This window comes from Symsagittifera roscoffensis, chromosome 2, assembly GCF_963678635.1.
Source record: "Symsagittifera roscoffensis chromosome 2, txSymRosc1.1, whole genome shotgun sequence".
NCBI lineage: Eukaryota > Metazoa > Xenacoelomorpha > Acoela > Convolutidae > Symsagittifera > Symsagittifera roscoffensis.
The window spans coordinates 14,820,802-14,842,811 of record NC_087063.1 but is presented as its reverse complement, the minus strand read 5'-3'; the positions used below and the strand labels follow the sequence as shown (position 1 = coordinate 14,842,811).

The window sequence follows — 22,010 nt, the reverse complement described above, 5'->3', positions numbered from 1 at the left end:
AGCTTCAGCAGGAAAAAACCGAAAACTTTCAAGTGCCTCCTTGAAAAAATTGTTATGTCATAAAAACCAACCTGCTAGTCATTTACAGCTAAACCATTCAAAACATAGCTACAACTTTTAGACTTGTTTACTGATTATAGAATAGTCAACATTGCCTTTGAATAAAGTGTGAATAACGTCCAACATAATGAGATATGAACAAACAGGGATAAACGGCCGCTGCGCAAGCAGCCCAGAATGTTCAGCTGGATGTAAGTAATAATAATCGAACAGCCAACAGCCAATTGGTAAAAGACAATGCACGCACGTAAACAGGAAAAAAACTGACTTCAATTAAAAAAAATTCTTCTTTCGAATTTTAAAGAAAAAAATAGATACCTTTAAAGCTTTCTGAATTTCTAAAACAAATTATGACTGACTGGCACGTTTTTTGATAAAAATAACTCAATTTGAGAAAACTGGATCAATAAATATTTATTTCACTGGGAAAGTAATTTTTTGAAAGAATCTGTAAACTAAATTCCACTTTCGAAAAAAAAGAAGTCAATCATGTTTCTCGCGACCTTTACACTTTTGCTGTTCGATAAAGAAGTGTGCCTTCTTTTTAGTAAGAAAAATTGGAACTAAAATTGGAAAGAAATTAAAAGTCAAACAGGGAGAAAAAGTTTGAGCCAGAGCAAATGATAAGAATTTTGCTGAAAAAACGCATACGAAAGTCTGAACAACGTTCATCGACTCAAAATTTTTTTAAAATAGAAACATAGATGGCCTTAAATTTCTTTTGAATTTCTAGAATAACTTATGACTGACATTTTTTTCACAAAACTAACCCAGTTTGAGAAAACAGGTAAATATTTTGTTTCGCTGGGAAATCTGATAATTGACTTTTACACTTTTGCTGTTCGATAGATGAGTTTTTCTTCCTTTTACACAGGCGAAGTTGCACTTCCCATTACACAAGCAAAAATATGACCGATAACACTACTGGGAAACACTGAATGAGTAAAGCTTTGAGTCTACAAAATTTCTTAAGTGACGAACGCCAATTATGAGTCTACATAACTACATAATTGCTAAGTGCCGCCAGCCAATTATGACGCATTCGCAGTACCAGTCAATTTGAAAAAAAAATCTACCAACTAACATATCTAAATTTATAGAGCGGATGCATTTTAACTACTATACGAAAAAGTTCATTGAAAACATGCGACCCTGCCCAGGTTCGAAACATCTTATTTTGTTGCTGGTCTCCTTCCTTACCTCTACGCTACAAATCCACGATTCCTTGAAGCTTAAATACAATTTGTAATATAATAGTGTGTAAATATCCTTATCGTTGGCTGCACTCAATAGCAGGTTATTGATCAAAATGAACACTAATATTTGCGACTTAGGTTGAAAAAAAGAGAGTTCATTCTATCACACAAGCTTTGCTTGTGTAAACACAGGAAATGAACTGATCGTAAAAAGAAATCAAACCGCGAAAAAGTCAATTTGAAGCTGAACAAATTTGAACAATTTTCTAAAAAATCATTTAGAACATATTGGAGTTTAGGCTACGTTCATTGAGGCTTGAGAGTTTAAGGTTTTGTTTAACAAAAATTTCCGGTATTTTTTAAGAAACGACCAATTGGAATAGGTAAAGATCTGCAGAAAATGAATGGGGCAACAATTTAGTATGAAGACTGAGAGTTTCTGGTTAATTTTTTCAATACACGCACATCTTTTCCGACTTTTTTTGGGGGGGGGGGGGGGGGGGCTGACATGGCTTTCATGTGGTACCACAGAAAATTTACTCGAAAGTTCTTTCTTCTTTCCCGTCATGTGGTTTGAACAAAATGTCGAAATCCCTTCACGTGGATTGAACAATAAGATAATTGTCGAATAAATCAGTAGAGAAAAAAGTTTCTGTTGTATGTGCAGTTTCGAACGGTGAAAAAATCACTAGCATTAACTCGTTTATCAAACTGGAATCTAGAAGTTTTCCGAGTTAGCAATTTGTCTAGCAGAATCACTTTGCCAACTGACATTTTGTTAACCAATAGATAATGTTGAACTAATTTGTTTTTTAAGTATTTGCTTTTTTAAAATTTTAACTTCAGTTTTGTTTTCAATTCAAATGTTAATTCGCTTTGAAACGTTTTGGTTTATACTAAGTCGACTAAGCTGTCTCAAACCTCTGCGTTTTATTGTGAAAAAAAAAACGTTTCGTACGTGTCGTTACTTCGATAGAATTTCAAAAAAATCTCTGGTTGTAAATTTTTATCTGGCAATACAATTATTGCTCAACGGAAGCTTCTTAATTATCCTAAATTTGTCAAACTGGAAATTTCCGAACTCGGGAAACTTAGCAAAAAATGATTAGAGATACAGATGAAATATCGTTGAAAATTTGGGCACAGAAGTAATATCTTTAAGACTGAAGAAGCTACAGTATCCTACATGCATCTCCTCAGCATTGATTGTACTTTATGCTGGATTATATGCATGTACTGTTAAAAGTACACACAAAAACTGAACTCAAAAATATGCAACATGTTATATAACACAAGCGTTTGCTTGAGAAAAAACCTAATATTGAGGTCTCCCTTAATTTTTCAAAAAAATGTGTCAAAATAGTACAGCTTAAATTGAAAACTACACATTACATAAAATGAGCCACTAGACTGCAAAATGATAGTCAAGTATGCTGTTTAGTAAAAATATATTTACTCAATTTCCCTCCGATTAAATCAGTGGCTAAAAATTATCGAAAACTACTCAAAGCACCACACGATTTGCTCAACGTTATTAGCAACATGAAGAAAGTCTGGTCGATTTCGAAATTTAACATCATTATTTCTTAGAAATTGTCATTTTCGTTCGCTGTTAAATCAGGTAATTGAGAAAGATCAACATGAAAATCATACACATTTTTGACCGTTTTTATTCATGTAATTAATTCAAACGAAGAGAAGTAAAACATTCAGTCTACTTCAGTTTCCGTTCGATCAACAAAGTCGCCGTCGGCGTCAACTCCTTCGCTCGGAACGACTTCTCTTTGTCCTTCTCGTACGACAACTCCTGTCTCGGCCACGAGGTCATGATTCGGTAGTTGTCGGGGAAGTAACCAATGCTGGCCACGAATGCAAACAGCTGAGTCAGCTCTGAGTCGGCAACAAACTTCCGAGTTAGAGTCTCATTCGTCGGTGTTCGGATTCGGACATTCGTCACATCACCTTCAAAAAGCAAATTTCTTCAAATGAAACAAATTTACTGTACCACAAAGTTTAACAAAAAATACAGCAATCGTGAAAAGTACATGTTGATGACTGATAATAGTTCAATACTAACTAATTTTAATTTAATAAAGAATATTCAAAACCATTTAGTAGAAACAGTGCATACAAAAAGTGAAAAAGTAAAAAAAAATGAATTTATTGCGCATTACTGATGAAAGATGAACAATTTAACCATTAAGCCACGCATTCATGCTAGCTCTTAGAATATTGTTGAACCCGAATTGAATTACCTTTGAATGAATCATCGGGTTCGGGCTGTAACTGTTGCGTGAACATGTCTTTCTGCTCTTCTTTTCGCTTCGCTTTCTCCGCTTCCCGCTTCTCTCTCCTGTCACTCTCCTGCTTTTTCTCTTGTTCTTCCTTCTTTCGCAGTTCCTCTTTCGCTCTGTCGGCTGCCAATGATTCTAGAACGAAAGAGAGAAAAAAGAGCTAATAATGTATCCAATTTTGAGATTGAGAATGAAATTAATTTTGCATCAATCATTGAATTCACCAAAGCTCCTATCATCTTCAAAGAATTCTTGGAAAATCCGAAACGGTTCTATGATTTAGCTAATTTGATATGCGTAATACTGCTGGTGTTTATCAAGAACAAAACTATTAACGATAGAAATACAGGGTAAGTTGAATTGTACAGGAGCCCTTTTGCACTTTGGATTTTTCGAAACCTATGAGAAACTAATTTTTACAGGTTCTACTAGTAAAGGTAAGGTTTAAAAAAGAACCCTAAATTTATTACTTTTTCAAAAAATGAATATCTCACCCAGATATGCTTGGTTCTGTTCGCTGAGGAGTCTCTGCTGGGAAGCCCTCTCCCTATCCTGCTTGCTCTCTTTGGCCATGACGAGGGCGAACTGCTCATAACTGTTCATCATAGTGGCCGCCACCTCGTCCAGCGTCTGACTACCACTGATGAAATAAAGAAGACAAGGTATAACATTAATAATTTTTAACAACAGATATGAAGATTGTGCAGTGGAGAAAGCTCGCGGTTAACACACCCTATAGCTCGCAGGCCAGAAAAATTAACGGAAAACAATAGCATTTAGTTTCCACCAATTTTATTTCTGTTCCGACCATTTAGTTTTTTTCTTTTTTTCTCAACTTTTCTTGTTTTCGACGCAAAATCAGCTACCACAAATAATCATCGGGCACAGTCGAGAGATATATCATATTAAAGCCCTTCTAGTTTTGACTTGAACGACATTAAAAAATTTTCCACATATTTTTCTGGTGTCGAGAAAAACTGGTTTCAAATTTTTGAGTTTTCGTCCATTTTCGAGTGAGTAGATCGACCGAGTAACGTTTGTTATATATGAAAATTAGAAATTTAGGCTAAATAACACTTGATTTAACTAAAAAGCAAAACTAGTTTTGGAAGCTTCATTTAGCTCTTCTCTGTTTAAAAAAATTCTTTCAAAAATATTTGAAACTTCAAGCAAAAAATCAAAAATTTACATACTTTTTAATTTTTGAAGACCATTGGATTCGTTTAAGCCTATTTTTTTCCTGCAAATGTGGTCGGAACATTTTGTGCACCTTGCAAAGCAACCGGCTATCCTTGTTTAACATGTGAATGGCTTCTACGTTGCTTCCTATTATATTTGGTTTTAACTGAAGCTGCTTCTTTGGAAACTTTTCTAAACCACTGTCTTTGGACAATGTTAATGTCTGCCCACATTAAATTGATTTTAATTCACCATGAGATTTATATTATAAATCATGCGGTGCAAGTTTTGATAGTTCTTCGGATAGTTTTTTTTTAAATGTATCACACAAATCAAACGGATCGGACATTCTATGCTGTTTGTTACCGCGAATTCATACTTTTCTTATTTGTCTCTTAAAACACAGAAAGGAAGTTTATTGCGGCTCACCTTATTACCTGTAGAATGTCATACATGCCATTCTGTTTTCCAATGAATATCAAAATCGGATACTGCTTGTGATTTCTTTTACTCAGATCAATGGTCGCAGGGCCGAAGTGTTTACTTAGCAGGTCAAAAAACAACTTCTTGTTCGAATCTAACGTGCAATCCCAGCCCCAAAACACAAAATTGCTGTTCAAAATATTCAAAACATGTTCTGAACACAAAATCGTCTCACAGAATACATTCGCAAATACGCTTCGATCATGGTGCGCGTATATGGCTAGTAACTTTCGGTCAGACGCTGGCAGGCCACACGAACTTTCAATGGCTTCGGCGAAATTGCCCAGGTAAAATGTTGGATGTGTTTCACCATAACGGTCTCGAAACCTCTTCATAAATTTCTCCTGACTTTCTAAATCATCAGGGGAAGCATCTTCTAAAAGCCGTTCACCAGCACCCAAAATCATTTGAGAATGGGACTCGTCTATTTCCATGTCTTCGAAGTCTCCGGTTCCTGCCGAGGTTCCTTCTTCAGAGGTCCTGCTCAGAGAAGTACCTGTTTGCAACAAATCATCAATGGCCGTCGTCGCGTATTCTCGGCCAGCTATTGTCATTTTGATCAACTCCAACTTATGCGGGTTACTTAAACCCAGAGATGACAGAAAGTCCGCTTCATCAGTATTCGAAGGCCAGCCTTTCCATTTTTGCTGTCTTAGAGGTACTAAGAAAGAAGTCGCCGCTTTGTTCTTAACTTCTATCACCATAGCTTTTTCCGAAAACTTGAAAACCTTTTTCAGCGTCATGCCAGACATTGTATCATCGTGAGTTATCTCAATACTGATTAAGTTCTCTTCTGAAACTGATTTTGAGTTGAGTTTATTCGGAGACTGTTCTCGATTCCTTTTTAATGCACTTGAACTTGACTGTAATTGATGATTATTAATAGTGCCTGGCATGTTTGAGGACAAAAATGAGAACCCGTTGTTGTCTGTAGGGCTATTCCCGTTACTTGCTGGACTGGATGGCGAGGCAATGTAACTGTCTAGCATTCCGTTGATGTCAAGTGGATCTGCTCTGAAGTCGCATGGTCTTGTTGCGGATGTTGTAACACGGCTTCCGAGTAAGTCTGTCTGAACTAAACTACTTGACTGCTGGCCGGGTGTTGCTAAGTTTGTACCTGCCGTAGATTCGGTTGGATTGGACAGTTTCTACAACAACACAGACCAATAAAACCAAAACCTACTTTTATTATATAACTTGTGATGAAATCTGATAACCAATACTGAAAATATTTATTTGATAGAGAAACTATTCAAACAGTTGCCACAAAAAGTTCTCAAAACTTGATCTTTCAATATGCTTTCACTACATTTGTTTCTATTGACTATAACAACATCCAAGTCCCAGGAAAGAAATAAATCATCTAAATTATTAGAAAAAAAGATTTCCTTGTCTGATATTTTTCTATCCCTTGCAAAATATGAAGCATAAGTTTACCTCAGGCAGTTCGTGTCCATGTGTGAACACGTGATTAACTGCCATCTCCAGATCCCAATTCAACCTCTCAAGGATCTCGACTGCAAACCCAGTATCCTCAGTGTCCGTGATCTCCTGGAATGTCATCAAGATCTGGTCACGCTCCATGTCTAATTTATCTATCTGCTCAATGTCCTCTTCCTATGTCGTCCTAGAGCTCTTTCGGCTTAGTTTCGTGATTGAATGAGTAGACGTTACAAGGCTAACAAAATTAATCTCATCAACCAATATACTATCTGAAAACATAAGCTTCGCGGTTCTCTCAGTTCATATTTAGTCAAATCGACAGACAGGCCCACGATCTCAGATAGAGAACAATCAAAACGCGGTTTAGGAAGTTAGACGACAAGCAAATTAGACGACCAGTAGGTAACTGACTTGTGTGCAAATGGTGTGAAAAATATTAAGACTTGAACTAACTTGAACCACAAATCAGGTTATTATTGTCACAGTATTATAACTTATTATGCATTTCAAAAATGTACTATACTTTCCGATTTAATGTTTTATAATCAATTTACTATATAAATTTTTGTAGCAGGACAATTTACCCTATCGCAATCTACCTTATGTCATTCTACCCTATATACCAATCTACCCTACGCCGATCCATCCTATGCCTACTTACCCCACAATTATCACATCTAGTGCAAGGAATTTATATGGAAGTGTCGATTCTTTTTAAACTTGTCATGTAGATTTAAATTTAGTTTCGATATTTCGCTGTAATTTTGTTGACCCAGTTCTTATCGTCTAACATCACGGAATATTATATTCTAAACTCATTCCTTTACGGTCGTCTAATTTGCTTGTCGTCTCATTGGCTAGGCTCCAATTCAAAGTTAATTCAGCTTAATTCATTTTCAGCTGTATAGTGTTGATTTGAATCGTCCGGAGAAATCAAAAATTTGAAAGTAAGCATGCGTTTCTCTCAAATTGGGTTGATGTAAGACGAAAAAGACAAAACATACCTCAAATTTTAGCAGAAATTATGTTTAAATTTATATTGCTAAATTCGAGCCCAAAACTTCAACTGATCAGTTTTGACTTTTTTAGTATTACGCCAAAATTTCCAAATCAATTGCTGGCAAAATTTTATCGAAGTGAGCCCAAAATCTTATGTAGCCCAAAAATTTTTTTAAATTTTATGTCTAAAAATGGAGCAAAACGTTTTAAAAATTTTTTTAACAAAAAATGGAAAAATGGGTGTTTGATATAGTAAAATGACTTTTTGGCTATTAAACCAAAATAAACTCATTCACTCAAAAGTTAGATTAACCCTTCTCAAACTTTGTTGGGCTACATAAGTGGTTTACTTTGATATAGTTTTGTCAGCAATTGAATTGGTGGTTTTGGCGTAACTTTTGATTGACCTAGAAAGCCAATGATGGGTTTTGGCTCAAACTTTGGAAAATAATTTCACCATTTGTCCTTATACTTTTTCGTCTTAATTCAATCTAATTTCAGAACAACCCATTTTAAATTTCAAGTTTTGTACGGATAACCTAAATTAGCACTGTAGGCAGAGGGAGCGGAGAGGAGAGTCGCACCAAATACAATGCCAAATTTCGAAAGAATAACTAATATGTGAAACAAATAGTTCAGTCCAAGTTTATTAAAATCGTTTAAATATAACAGATGGAAGAGCGACTCATTTTGCAACTTCACTGGAAAATCTTCAATTTTCGAATTTCAAAGAAAAATATGAATGGTCTTTAACCTTTTTGAAATTCTAGAACCATTAATGATTGTCTATTTTTGATAATATGAGAAAACTGGATCAACAAAAAGTAAATAAAATTCCTATTTCTAGAAGTCGATCACGTTTTTCATGACTTTTACACTTTTCCTGTTCGCTAGTGGAGTTTTCCTTCCTTTTAACAAAGGAAATGAACTAAACTTGAAAAGAAATTAAAGCTGCGAAAAAGTAAATTTGAGCCTGATAAATTTTCAGACTTTTCCTGAAAAAAAATATATATATCAGGACCTATATTAAAGTCTGAACTACTACGTTTTAAAAACCGGCAAAAATTCACTGAAAAGAATTACATGCGGTTGGGAAGATATAGAAAAAAGTGTTTCACTCAACAAAAATGACAAAACTTGTTTTAAAAACTGTAAAGCTCACCGTTATCCTAAAATTAAATTTTTTCAAAGCAGATATTTTAATTTAGCTCAAAGGTCTAAGCCCGAGTCAAAGCAGTAGCCAAATTATGAACTTACGCACCGCATCAAAAGCACAGATTGATTTGTCAGAACTAGTTGACTAGCAGAATTTTATTTCTAAAATTTTTATTTACCAACACATACATTTCCAGTGTTGAATGTATTTGTAGAGAGTTTGAGAAGCATCAAAAAATGCATTTTTTTATCCTGATTGTCGCACTGCATTTTTTTGATCCTAATTGCCGCCCGGTATTGCCACACTAATATTTTTTTGAAACAGCACAAGGTGTTCTGACCACATATGTGCTGCACTTTCGAAAATATTCAATAGATCGTATACCAAAAACTGGTAACCATTTAATTTAACCTTTTGATTTAACACAGACGAAGCCGAGCTTCGCTCCACTTAAGATACAAGTTTAACAGTTCGGACTTTTTCCTATAAAATAATAACTACCTATAACAGTCAAATGGAAAAAAGTCAATGAACGCAAGGAAACCAAACAGAAACCACCACTTTATTTTATTGAAAAAATCTCACTTAATTTCAAACCTCAAAGGAAAAAATTTTATTGTCTTAAAGCTCTTCGAATTTCGAGAACAACTTAGGAATGACACTTTTTTGATTTTTGATAGAAATTAACCAATTTGAGACGACTGGCTCAATATATGTTTTTTTTTCAGCTGGGAAATTTTAGAACAGAAATCCAGTACGCAACGAGAAGTCGCTCATGTTTTTTGCGGAATTTTCGCATTAATAATCGGTGAGCGCAATTTAACTAATTTTCAGCAAATTAATTTCAATTGAACTTTAAAAAAGCAAATACTCTTGATTGCATTCATAAATGCATTAATATTTATGAATTCATTTCTGTAATTTATCCTAAAAACTTTTTCCTAAAAAAATAATAATCATAAAGACCCATTTAAATGAAAATTACTTCGTTTTTTACAGTTAAAAATTATTCCAGATGATTCGAAAAAGGAGGCTTTGAGCAGAGAAAACTGCTCTTTAAGAAAAAAGTAAATACACGCTTAGAAGTACATGGCAAAGCTTAATTAATTTAATTTATTTGCTAAGGCGACTGTACCCTTAAGCTTGGATGACCCTTGATACAAACAAACATTGGTAGGTAACATTCTCCAAATGAAGCCATTTTCCGCTTTAGTGTTCACCTTAAACTGCAAATGGTCCGAGCAAAGAAAAAAACTATTCGTAATTAGGAAAACGGATTATGTTTTTTCTATACTAAATTCCCTTTGTGGAAAAGTTAACTGAATAACTACTTAAAGATTCAAAATATTCATAGCTTTGTAAATTGGTTCATTAAATAAAGTGCTTGGCCCTGTGATTTTTAAGCGCTGATGATAAAAGTTCCTCTCTTTGTTTCTTTAAGCAGTGAAAGTTAAATCAAAATCAGTCAAAATTCAAAAATAAATTTCAAATTTTTTCGATTGCTTACTTCTAAATTTCTTAAAGCCATTCATTTGATTAAAATCACTGCCTAAATTAAATTTATTTTTTAAACATATTTTAAAAGCACCGTAATTGAATGCTTCCAGAGTTCAATGGCTTCGGTATTTGCTCATCACATGAAGTTTAAAAACCATTCACTGCAATAAAACATGGAATGTCAAACAGAAATAGCCGTATTCTTCTATTCGCTTCACTCAATTCTTCAAATCAGAGATAAAAAACTCATTTTTTATCAAAAATGATTCTCAATCATGCCTATTTTTCTGCAGACTCTGTGTTATTAACTAATCCACCAAGTTTAATTGTGAATTACTTGACACAATTGTTTTTCAAATTGAATTGATTGAAGCGAAAAGCCATAAAACGAACAAAATGACCATTTGAGGAACTCCAAACGACTATGAATTGCACAACATAATCTATAGTAGTTGAATTTCTCGTTTCGTACTATAGAGGCCGGGGTGCATGCAGACCCCAGATAGCCTGAGTTAAAGCTGGCACGTTGGTCTGTTTGGGAGCCCAGTTGTCCAAATCGGACCCAGTGGAGGTTCTGTGGGTTAATTTATGATTTATCTGATGACCACCTGACATTTCCAGCTGACTCAACACCACGATCACCTAGAATGAAGACTATTCTAGTTGGTTCACACGATTTAACTCTGACCAGGGTCATCTAACTTTGTTCAGAGGTAGGTAAGAGCAATTATTGTGTCAGTGAAGCAAATAGGGAGTAATCTCATTTCTGTAAACATTATCGAGCAACCAATCATTGATATAATTCTTCATAGGAACTCGAATCCTACAATATCCTAGGAAAGTAAGAAATAAACAAATACAGAAAGAGAGAAACTAATCCAAGCAAAATCATCACAATTTGAGATTTATAACTCTGAAATTTATCGGAAAGAAACCTGGAAGAGACAAGCAACGGGATCAGCAGAACCTCTTAGCGCTTTACCTCAAACTTTTGATCATCATAATGTGAATTTAATCAACAATCTCAATTTAAATACTAACATAAAATTCAATAATTTTTTTTAAAGCACCGGAGCAGGATTGCAACCTCCGCGTCCGGTTCTTCTGGCGCGCGTCATACAAACTGCACTATCGGAGCATATTATTTCAGAACACAAATCAAATTTAAAGCAAAGCAACAACTTTTTTCAATTTATTTGTTATCTCGCACTTCACCCATAATTGTTTCCAACCCTCTCCTCCCTTTCACCTACACATGCCTGAGACGGATTACTCTGTTCACCGTGGGTTACCCTATTATCCATTAGTATTCTCACCATACATATATATTGCACAATCAACGGACCCTTCCGGAAATTGAACCCAATCATTATGATGATGTCATGAATCATTATGTTGATGCAACTGGGCTATGTCCTTGAAAGTATAATTAAAAAGTTCGAAATTATTTAACATGAATAAATCTTTTAATTATTGAACGTAATTAATAATATCCTTCGCAGATCATTAATTGGGCGAAGAAAGCAAAGAGCCGATTGATTGCAGCTTGTTGAAAAGTTCGTGTCTCGATAAGTGATCGTTTTTTGGGGTCTTATGCACTAAACGGCCCAAAATCAAATATTGTACATCCTAAGCTGGAAATTATGCGATCGAATTTGATTGGGTAATTTTAGCCTATCAAATTCAAGTTAGACGGTCAGGCATTCCGATCTACCTTTCCAGCAGATAAAAATATTAGCCGAAATTTCCGAAAAGATGGAACTTTGTAAAATAATCAAATTAATTTTGAGTTACTTGTGAAACCTTGCCCAGACAAGAAAAACTTAATAAAATGGCTTGACAACAAAAATTCAAATTAATAATTCGGCTAATAACTTTATCCGCTTGAAATGGCAGAAAATGTCGATGGAACTTGATTGGCTAATTAGCCAATCAAATTCAACCACATTAATTTCAGTTCAAGAGATGTAGAAATAATGATTTTGGGCCGTTTAGTGCATAAGACCCGTTTTTTGTTCCATCATTTTCCTATAAGTTGATTGTTTCTGTAAAAGCATGGTAAATCTCCTAGTTGTCACTCCAGAATTATCAAATTTCAAAAAAAGTATATTCGCAGTTCAAATACAGTTGAAATCTTAATTGGCATGAAAGTTAAGAATAATTTGCAATTTTAGGGACTTTCTAGTGTTTCAGATTGTTTCTTGAAAAAAAAACATTTGTTCGAAGTCCAACTTATTATTAATATTCGTAAAACACTCCAAACAAAACAACTCGCCTGTCTGTGCATTGGCGGTATGACATCCATAGTGAGCAGGTCTCCCCTGGTGGCCACTACGTTAGTGCTGTCCTCACAGTTGCACTTGATCTGCAGAAACAGGTCGGCGTCTCTGTTCTCCACAGCCACTATCAGTCCCGCCCAACCTCCACTCAAGTAGTACACTGTCATCCCTTTCCTACCTGCACACCACAAAAGTTAAGACGATTTATCCACAAGAGAGAAGGACTAACAAACAGAGCTGTTCAGCTTTTTACAGAGAACCGCCGTTGTTCCCCTGGTTAACTACATGCAATTTATTTGACAATTTTTTTGCTACTAAGGAATAACTACTTTTAATAAGTAAACTCAAACAAATCAATTTATCTTTTAAATATGAAACAAAAAATATTTTTTTTTCGAAATCAATTCAAAGTTTTCGGCCAATTTCACTCCTCTTCCTACCTGCCATAATTATAAGCATATTTATAAGATTCCAGCATTAACTCCTAATTTTTTTCATCTTAAAAATTCAAGTTATTTGAAAAACTACCTTTCAATTATGTGAGTTAATAGGGTTTTAGACATGATCCAAAAAGATGAGTAAATAAAAAGTCAGTGATTGCACCAATCTGTACAACTAGCATATAAATTTTTGTTTCGAATATTTCACGATCACAATTACAAAACTGTTTCAAATTAGGTCAATTAAGCTGGTTCTACATTGGGATGGGAGCAAATCTATTATCATTGTTAAATTAGTTTTCTACTTTTCATCATTTATACAAAGTTTTCTACTTTTGTGTACAGATATTACCTTCTTTTATAGCATACTTTGAGGTACTCTAAAATGAACCTTCATAATCTGAGACAAAAATGTTTTTTTTTTAAATATAAAGCTTGCATTTATTCAAATCTTACCTTCATGTTTGATCCCCTTTTGATGTGCCGCGTGCCACAAGCAATCAGCCATGGTATAAGTTCCAATATAAAATCTATCCACCGAAATTTTAGACATGGAATGAAAGGTCATGGTAAATTTCGGCATCTTCTTCAGTTTCGCCTTGGTCGGCATTTTCTGTTCACTGTCATAATGATTAAACGCCATCGGAACAACTACATACGTCCCCGGTTTGAAAACATGCGCCACGCTAACGAAAGATTTCAACTGTCTTCGACTATGTGCTGTCATCTTAATGGGCGCAAACGTTTTATCATTACAGCTCGCAACCACTATTGCTAAATCCATGCATTTCGACATGTTCGTATGTCTATTATTCTTCTGAAAAAGCGTTATCACAACTTCTGTTGACTTTTGTATTGTCATTAAAGACATGTGCTGTTGTGTTGACGTTAGCGAGGGCAATATTCCATTTATTTTGGTGAAAATCCAATCATGATTAATTCTACAAAGGTCTACGCTGTCAAAAAACTGGGTTAAGTCGTTATACTCCATCCAGAATACACCATCATTTGCCCGGTCTGCTTTTAACTTCTCTTTATTACCTCCCTTTTTCATCTGTGGTGAGTCATCTGACCAAGCCCCTTTCCAGGAAAACTTTCCCCAAGGGTTTCGTAATCTAATCAAGCGGTTTTTGCCCACTAATTTTACATCTAAAACTGAATAAGCGTGTCTTGGTTTCAAGCCTACATCTTCAAAAGCTTTATCATCAACTTGCATTTGACCACCGCCGCAAGAAGCGCCCATAATATGACCCGCTTGTGTAGCAGAAAGCAGTTGACCCCAAATAACTTCATGATCTGGGTCAATTTCATGCTTCATTTTCTGCAGATTTATGGATTCGCATGGGGCACCTGTTAGTAACGACAGCCCTTCCACACATTTGCCCGCAACTAAAGCTTCGTAACAACCGAATAGTTTTGCACATGCTTTTTCGATAAGAGGCGCCCATAATTGACGTCGGCTACAGTCGGAATAAAGGAGCCGGTTTCGTTTGTCGCATGGGAACTGGTCGTCGACTGTAACTAAAGTCCATGTTCCTTCTCGACAAAGACGCACCTCATATACACCTTGAACAAAAATATTAAATCCTGATGGCCTAAGAACAACACGCTTCGATTGATGTGATCTATAAACAGATCTTGTCCTCAGAAAATAGTTTCTCTTTCTAATTCATTTTGATCTGATTTCTAAGAAACTCCTTTCAAAAACAATTAAACTTAGTTATTTTGCAAATATCAATGAGTATTAATATTCAAAAGATCCCGAAGTTAAGCTTTCTTTCGAGATCCGCTCGTATTGGTAAATGATTGATGTTCGATTTCGTATTTTCACTTAAATTTATTGCATAATTTCTCCCCCCAATTATACCTATACATACCTGTCTCGCAATATTCTTCCACGGGGAACAGTTGTTTGAGGAACTCCGGCTTCTCCGCCAGCACTCCGAGTGAGCTGAGGAGCCAGCAATTTCCCAGCACTCCCTGGATGATGTCGGACCCCTTGGGTTCCCTGAACACTGCCCATTCCAATTTGCTTTTCTCGCTCTCTTGGAACTCTCCTGGTCGCAGCCACTTGTACACTTTCTCATCTTGGCTACAGAACAAACAAACATTCACAGTTAATACCAAATGGTTGGCAATTTTTTTTTCGCGTTCCCCTGTTGATGTAACTGGTTACCTACAAAGCCTTGGTCAGACCAATTTTTCATTACGCATGCTCAGCTTTACGTCTTTAAGCAAACTTCAAGTAGTTCAAACTGCCACCATCTGCACTATAAAGGATTGCACCAAAAAACAGTTCTCCAGAAAATTTATATGAAAGTAAAATTTCAAATGTTGCCTACCATCATCAATTACTCTCCGCTCAGTTCACCACTTCGAATGATTTTACAGTAGGATTTTAAAACAGCTGTACACTAAAAGTGTCGAGCAGGCTATTGCATATCCTTCTAAAGACTTCCCCTTCTAAAGAATCCCTACCTTGCGGCAGCAAAAGAACATTTTCCAACTTGAATTCCAGTTACAGCCCCTTCTTGAACATCTACTTCACCAGAATAGACCCAAACGTCCACCTGAACTACCCCTACTGTACTTCTCAGACCATTTAAAATCTTTTTTATATGTTTTAAAATCATCACTTTTTAACCGAAACAGACCAGTGGCTTCGGCCGACCGAATTCGCGAATTTCCAGGAATCGTTTTGAGCATACTATATCGTTTTCGGTTAACGAACCTTAATGAAATTAAGTTATCTAAAACTGCCCATTTTGATCCCAGATATCTTTTTTAAATTCAATTAAACACCACACTTGCGTCAAAAACACAAGTTACCTATTTATGCTAAACTCGAATTTATAAAAATTTGAGTTTTCAACATTCGCTTAACAGGCAGAAAATTTTGGCCTCACAATAAGCTGAGCAGATCTTGAAAGAAAACACAGAGGCGGAGCAGAGCTTCACATCACATGCGATACAACGCAAGTGCAGCATTGAAAGCTAGCGAATAGAAAGGGATCAAAATAACAAAATCGAAAACTAATCAATTTCCGGAAAAAAAATGAAAACAAATTTAGACAAAGAAGCGAAGCAGAGCTTCTCATAAAATTGCTGAATAAATCCGAAAAATATGGAACTCAGTTTCAAGCATCATTAGCAACTTTACAAAAAATATTCTGAATATTTAGAAAACAGCCAAACTTCTGGGCGAACTAAGCGGACAAACAAGCAGACAGATAAAAATTTCAGTTTGCCAAAAAAAAACAAATCCCGACTAGAATCAAACATTAGGACAATTCAAAAAACGTTTCAATTCAATTTGCGACAGCAATCAAAAGATAGGATGAAAACAGCCTAAAGCTCAAGAAGGAGCAAAGAGGATTTCAAACCAGGTTACAATAGAATGAATTAGTAGTTTCTTTTGTTTAAGATCTGTTTGAAATTTTTTTAGTCCTTGTTGGATTGATTTCCAGTATTCAAAAACTTACAGAGTCTTTGTGACTTAACTTACAGAGTCTTTGTGAGTCTTTGAAACTTACTATCTCAAAAAAACACCGGAAATTTTGAGAAAACTTTGTTAAGTAAGCCGACAGAGTTAATGACGAAAAAAATCTTAAGCTCCAACATATATTCCATGAATGCTAAACTGATACTATATTCAAGTTAAATTCTAAACCGACCGAGTCGGCAACCGTGGAATCGATAATCATCCGCAAAAATCAAACCGAAAATCTTTACAGAGGCGAATAGATTTAACACGAACAAAAACTTAAGGTCGAAAAAAAAGAAAAAGGTTGGAAAAAACTTAGGTTAACCAAAATTTTGGTATGTCTCAATAAAATCACAAGGACCCAGGAAGCGATTGTTTGATAGTATGAAATGGGTAATTTCAAAATCTGGACTTTACCCAATACCTTAGTTTTCTCTAAAAAACATGTTTACAATTTTTCCCGAGGACAACAATTTTCTTACAAAGATTAACGATTCGCCGCTTCTGCAACCGGATTTTTCATTTCGAATTTGATATAGTAGATTTTACGAAAATTCAAAATCGTTCTATATATGGTCATAAGTTCTGCAGAAAAAAGATCGTGGCCGCGTAAGCAGTGAAGATTTTCAGAACCAGGTTTATCGAGTGAACATTCACTAAGAATTGACAGTGTACATTTGAAAAAAGTCAAGAAACTTCCAATAAAAGGTTCAAAACTTGGACATTTTTGAAGGCCATAACTTTATGCAGATAGACTTTCAACAACCTGTTGTTTCGGTTGAACCCTTGATTAAGAATTGGCAAGATAGTTTGAAAAAATTTGACTTTTCCCAGAATCATAGATTTTTGTGAAAAAAGTGAGCGTAGCCGCACAAGCAGCGGAAACTCTTACAACCTGTTATTTCGATTGAACCCAAAAATTCAGATTCTCAGTTTTGGGAGTGTAATTTTCGAAGAAGATCAAATAATTTCAAAAATCGAAAAAGGAGTCATTTCCGAGAGCCATTTTTTACTTTGGGAAAAAAATGGGCGTAGTCGATTATACAGGTGATCTCCCTAAAACCCGCTATTTCGATTGAGCCCAAAATCGCAGATTTGGGAGGGTAATTCTCAAGACAAAACCAAATTTTAAAAAGATCGAAAACCAACATTTGACTTTTCCAAGGGCCATTACTATTCGTGTAGAAAAAATAAGCTAAGACGCTCACACAGGAAGGCTTCCCACAGCACCTTCTATTCATTGTACCCAAAATCTTAGTTTTGGTATGGTGGTTTTTGAGAAAACAAAAAATCCAAAAATAGAGATCAAACATTCCCCCACAGACTTTTTCGAAGGCTGTAGACAGTAGGTTAAAATAAAAAGAGACTAGAATATTATTCAGTCACATAGAAAAAAATGCTGTTTTTCCAAGGATACTGGTTGATTGAAGAAAAAACCACAAATCTTGCAAAAATTGTGAAAATTCCTGAACGGAAATGAATTTACCGGAAATAAAATTTCAATTTCATGCTGAAAAAACAAGGTCCTGTCGGGACTCCTCAAATTAGAGGGAGCCACCTTAGAGTGCAAAAGCGTGCTACTTCCAGGTCAATTGGGAAGGCGCCTGGAAGTTTCTAGGTTCAATATTAAAGCAAAAGCAAATTCTTGTGAGAAATTTGTTCGCGAGAAAAAAAAGTCTTGTTCCCGATTACAAGACATTTGATTTCACAAGTCTAAAAACAGTCGAAAAACACAACTACCAGTATTAAATAAGCATCTAGTATTTACTGAGCGATCATTAACTCGACAACAACTATGAAGACGCCCATTGAGCCCAAAAAATGCCATAAAAATTGTTGTCGAAAATAAATTTTAGCAATAAAGTTATAAAAATTTGAAATCTTGCAACACAAACTACCTTTTAAAATCTTCATTTTAAAAATCAACCATCTTTTGTCTGTGAAGCGACAAAAAAGTATCTTAATAAGCCGATTACACATTAAAGCCAAACCATTAAGGCCGAATAAGGCTTTTAAGTGAAAAAACAAAGGAAAACCAAGAAAAATATACGTCAAGGCTATAAATTTTACAAGAATTAACAAGAAAAATTCAGAGCCAGTTGCAGGAGTAACACAGTTGAAATTACAGGAGTAAATAAAAAACATTTGCATCTACGATGAATATGGTTGACAGCACAAAAATTTCCGATGCGGCAACTAAGCCTACAAAACATAAGCAGACAAACTTAAGTCCGACAAATCAATTTTTCCCGAAAAAAAATTTTTAATTTCATACATTCTGAAAAAAACAAGGACCCGCTGGGACTCGAAGCCCACAACTCAGGGTTCAAAGGCAACCGCGTTAACTCTAGGCCAAGTGGGAAAAAGTCTCGAAGTTGCCTGGGTTCACTACACAGACGAAACTGCGCTTCGCAAACACATGCGAGAAAACGACCAAAAAGCAGCTCTATCAAACGCAAAAAGAAAAAATGAAATTAAGCCTCGAATTAGCAAAAACTCGGCTATGTGTAGGATTCGAATCTGCGATCAAGAGATTTTGAGTCTCACGCACTATCCACTCAGCCACACAAGCTTAAAAAACGACAAACACTAGTCACGAATAAAGCATCTACATATGCTATTAATCTGCCAATGCGATTCAGCAAAAATGGCACCCAATACAAATAGACTGAATTTTCCAAGTAATAATTTCGAATATAACAAACTGAAGGCATTAACACTAACTTGGCATGTAACAAATTGTAAAGCATAAAACCACCTTATGTATAAATTATACATTTCAAAATTTGCCAAATATATTGAGTGAGAACATTTTTTGAATCGAGTTTTCATTATTGTTGTTGTTAGAAACGAATCACTTTTTTTCAGTTCATTTGATGAATTAAAAATGCATCAACTGTGTTAACTTATTTCTATTCGAATGTCAAAGCACATGCTATATTTGCCAACATTTGCTCCTTAAGTTGGAAAAAAAGATAATTCATACTAATACACTCGCTTCGCAAGTGTAAATAAAGCAACTTCACAATTTTACGTCACAAGGTGTTTACGGGAAAAAAATCTAGTTTCCGATTACAAGACACTTGCTCTAGCAAGGTAAACCATTCAGTCGAAAAACGAAAACAAATCATCTCAAATTTCTTCTTTTCATGGCTTTCACGAAAATATAGATTTCTTTGAGCTATGCCAAATTGTACCTACTTCTGCTCGTTGTACTGCACTGAGGTCTTGACTGGTTTCGCTCCATTGAAGTAGAGACTCTTGGGCGAAGGAGGAAACTCTTCGTCTGTGAACTTGCTGTTGTCCTTCTTGCACTTGGCTATGATGCTGTCGATGTCATGTTTCGCATGTTTTTTGTCTTTGTTCCTCAACTCACTGTCAAGTCGACTTCTCTGTCGCTTCAACAGGGTCGGTGATGATCCTCGACCTAGAACATGAGAGAAAAATTGGTGAATTCCGCAAGCAAGAACCTCGTCTATCAGAAAGTTACATGAAGGAAAAATATAAACAGACGAAGCTGCGCTTTGTAAACACAAGCAAGAAAACGACAAAAAAGCAGCTCTTTAAAGTGAAATACAATAAAAAAAGAGAAGTTAAATTTTCAAGGTAACTAGAAGGCCTTGAAAATTAAAATTTTTGCCGTGGCGGATTGGCTTCTACGACCAGGAGATTTAAGAGCGCCCTGTCCTCGCATCTGCGCCACGGACCCTTGACAATTTACTAACAATAGCCACAAATAAAGCAGCTACATATGCTAATAAATTACCAATGCATTGCAGCAAAAGTGGCACCAAATACAACTAAACGCAACTTAGCATCTAACAATTTGAACAGTTTACTGAAAGCATTCACACTAACTTTGCATGTAAAAAACCGCAAGCACACAGCCAAATTATGTATAAATTAATGCATTTCAAAAAAATTGCGATATTAATTGAGTTTGAGAAATCGAGTTTTCTACTCCCCACCCCCACATTCCATTTTCAGTTTTGAAAAACTATTTTACGTTGTTATAATGTAATGAAATTTTGCATCGTGAACAAACTAACTATTGTGAACACATTTGTTTTTCATACTTTACAAGGTAACGCCACGCATTCAGCCATAATAACAAAAAGGAATACTACGAAAATGTAGAATTTGAAATGTGGCGGAAAGGGGAAAAAGCCTCCAGTTTTTATTATTGTTCCGACTTTCGTAACGAAAGTAACGGAATATTTGCGCTCGGGGTGGTTTTTTTTTCTACATACAAATTTCGACTTTTCACTGGCCATTTTTGACGGGATTTCTTTTTATATCATTCGAAAGCTATTGTTGGCCTGAGCTTAAAATTTGAAAATATATTTCACCTATGATTATTTTTTGTAAAGTTATGGGGGTTTGAAGACTGCCATTTCGGCCAATTTGGGACAATTAACGCGCGATAGATTTCGCGCTATTAACGCGTAAGCGGAGATTTAATCCGTCTTAGAAATCGTTTCAAATTGGTTGAATGAAGCTTATTTGCCATAATTGATATATTACTAGGAGGAAAATTTATTACTATGTACTTAAAATGGCGTGTAGGTAGATGATTTTCGCAAAAATCTCAAACTGAATAAAAAAATAAATTTAATTTTTTTTACATTTAATTTTTCGTGTTATTACAGCTCCATGGACCTTAGCAGTTTTCTCTATTAAGCAAACATGAAATAAAGTTGAAATGAATTTCGTACATTGAAGCTTAATAATCTTCAAACTAACCTTTGCTCTTGGATCTGGACTTGGATTTCGAATTGGACTTGGATTTGCTTCTCGGCACTTCCGTGGTTGCGTCGGTCGTCTTAGTTGTAGTTGTCGTGCGTCCTCGGGAGGCCATTGCGATGCTTCAGCTTCAACCGCCGATTCCGATCAAGTGAAAAAGTTGATTTTGCGATATTTATACAGGTAACATTAATCAATTAATTATGTACAGTCAGTTCTGAAACGATAGCTCAATATTGTGATCATATGAATTTGTAACACTAATTACGCAGAATTACAAATAATTGGGAAACATTTAAGTTCTTCTAAAAACATTTGGGTCCATCTTGATGTTAACTTTGATCCATCACGAAACTGGAACTTTCGGACCGTATGAACCAATTTCCTTTCAATTTAATGCGAAAGAAAATTCCGTCAAACACTTGAATGCAATCCTACACCCAGCTAATGAATAGCTTTTTACTCTCCGCAAAAAAAACAACTATTGAAATTGATGATACAAATGCCTTTTTAATTTTTCCTACGTTATATCTTTCCTCAGCTGCATGGACAAAGTAGCATGAAATTCTTTACGGAAAAACATGCTCGAAATTTCTCAGACAAGAGTTTGTTCAAATTATCTACACAGCGGCGACGGAAGCCTTCGCAAATTTTGCGAGGAGAATAGAACCAAATCTGACAGGCAGCTTAAAATTATCAAAATACTGAAGCTGAAAAATACGGAAAAAACTATTATTACAAGAACAAGGATTAACTT

At 35.3% G+C, this 22,010-nt stretch overlaps 2 protein-coding genes across 2 annotated transcripts; both read right to left on the bottom strand.

Annotated features, from left to right (window-relative positions):
• Positions 1-2,610: 2,610 nt before the first annotated feature.
• LOC134840287 (FAS-associated factor 1-like) lies at positions 2,611-6,920 on the bottom strand. The gene is made up of 5 exons (XM_063856040.1): positions 6,650-6,920; positions 5,159-6,360; positions 4,045-4,190; positions 3,512-3,685; positions 2,611-3,218 (listed from the first exon to the last, which is right to left on the bottom strand). The coding sequence occupies exons 1-5, from the start codon at positions 6,794-6,796 to the stop codon at positions 2,971-2,973; spliced, it is 1,917 nt and encodes a 638-aa protein (XP_063712110.1). The 5' UTR covers positions 6,797-6,920; the 3' UTR covers positions 2,611-2,970.
• Positions 6,921-10,589: 3,669 nt separating this feature from the next.
• Positions 10,590-21,468, bottom strand: LOC134839116 (calpain-15-like). Its single transcript, XM_063854554.1, has 6 exons — positions 21,254-21,468; positions 19,712-19,937; positions 14,904-15,118; positions 13,483-14,592; positions 12,583-12,764; positions 10,590-10,949 (listed from the first exon to the last, which is right to left on the bottom strand). The coding sequence occupies exons 1-6, from the start codon at positions 21,366-21,368 to the stop codon at positions 10,779-10,781; spliced, it is 2,019 nt and encodes a 672-aa protein (XP_063710624.1). The 5' UTR covers positions 21,369-21,468; the 3' UTR covers positions 10,590-10,778.
• Between the last annotated feature and the right edge of the window lie 542 nt (positions 21,469-22,010).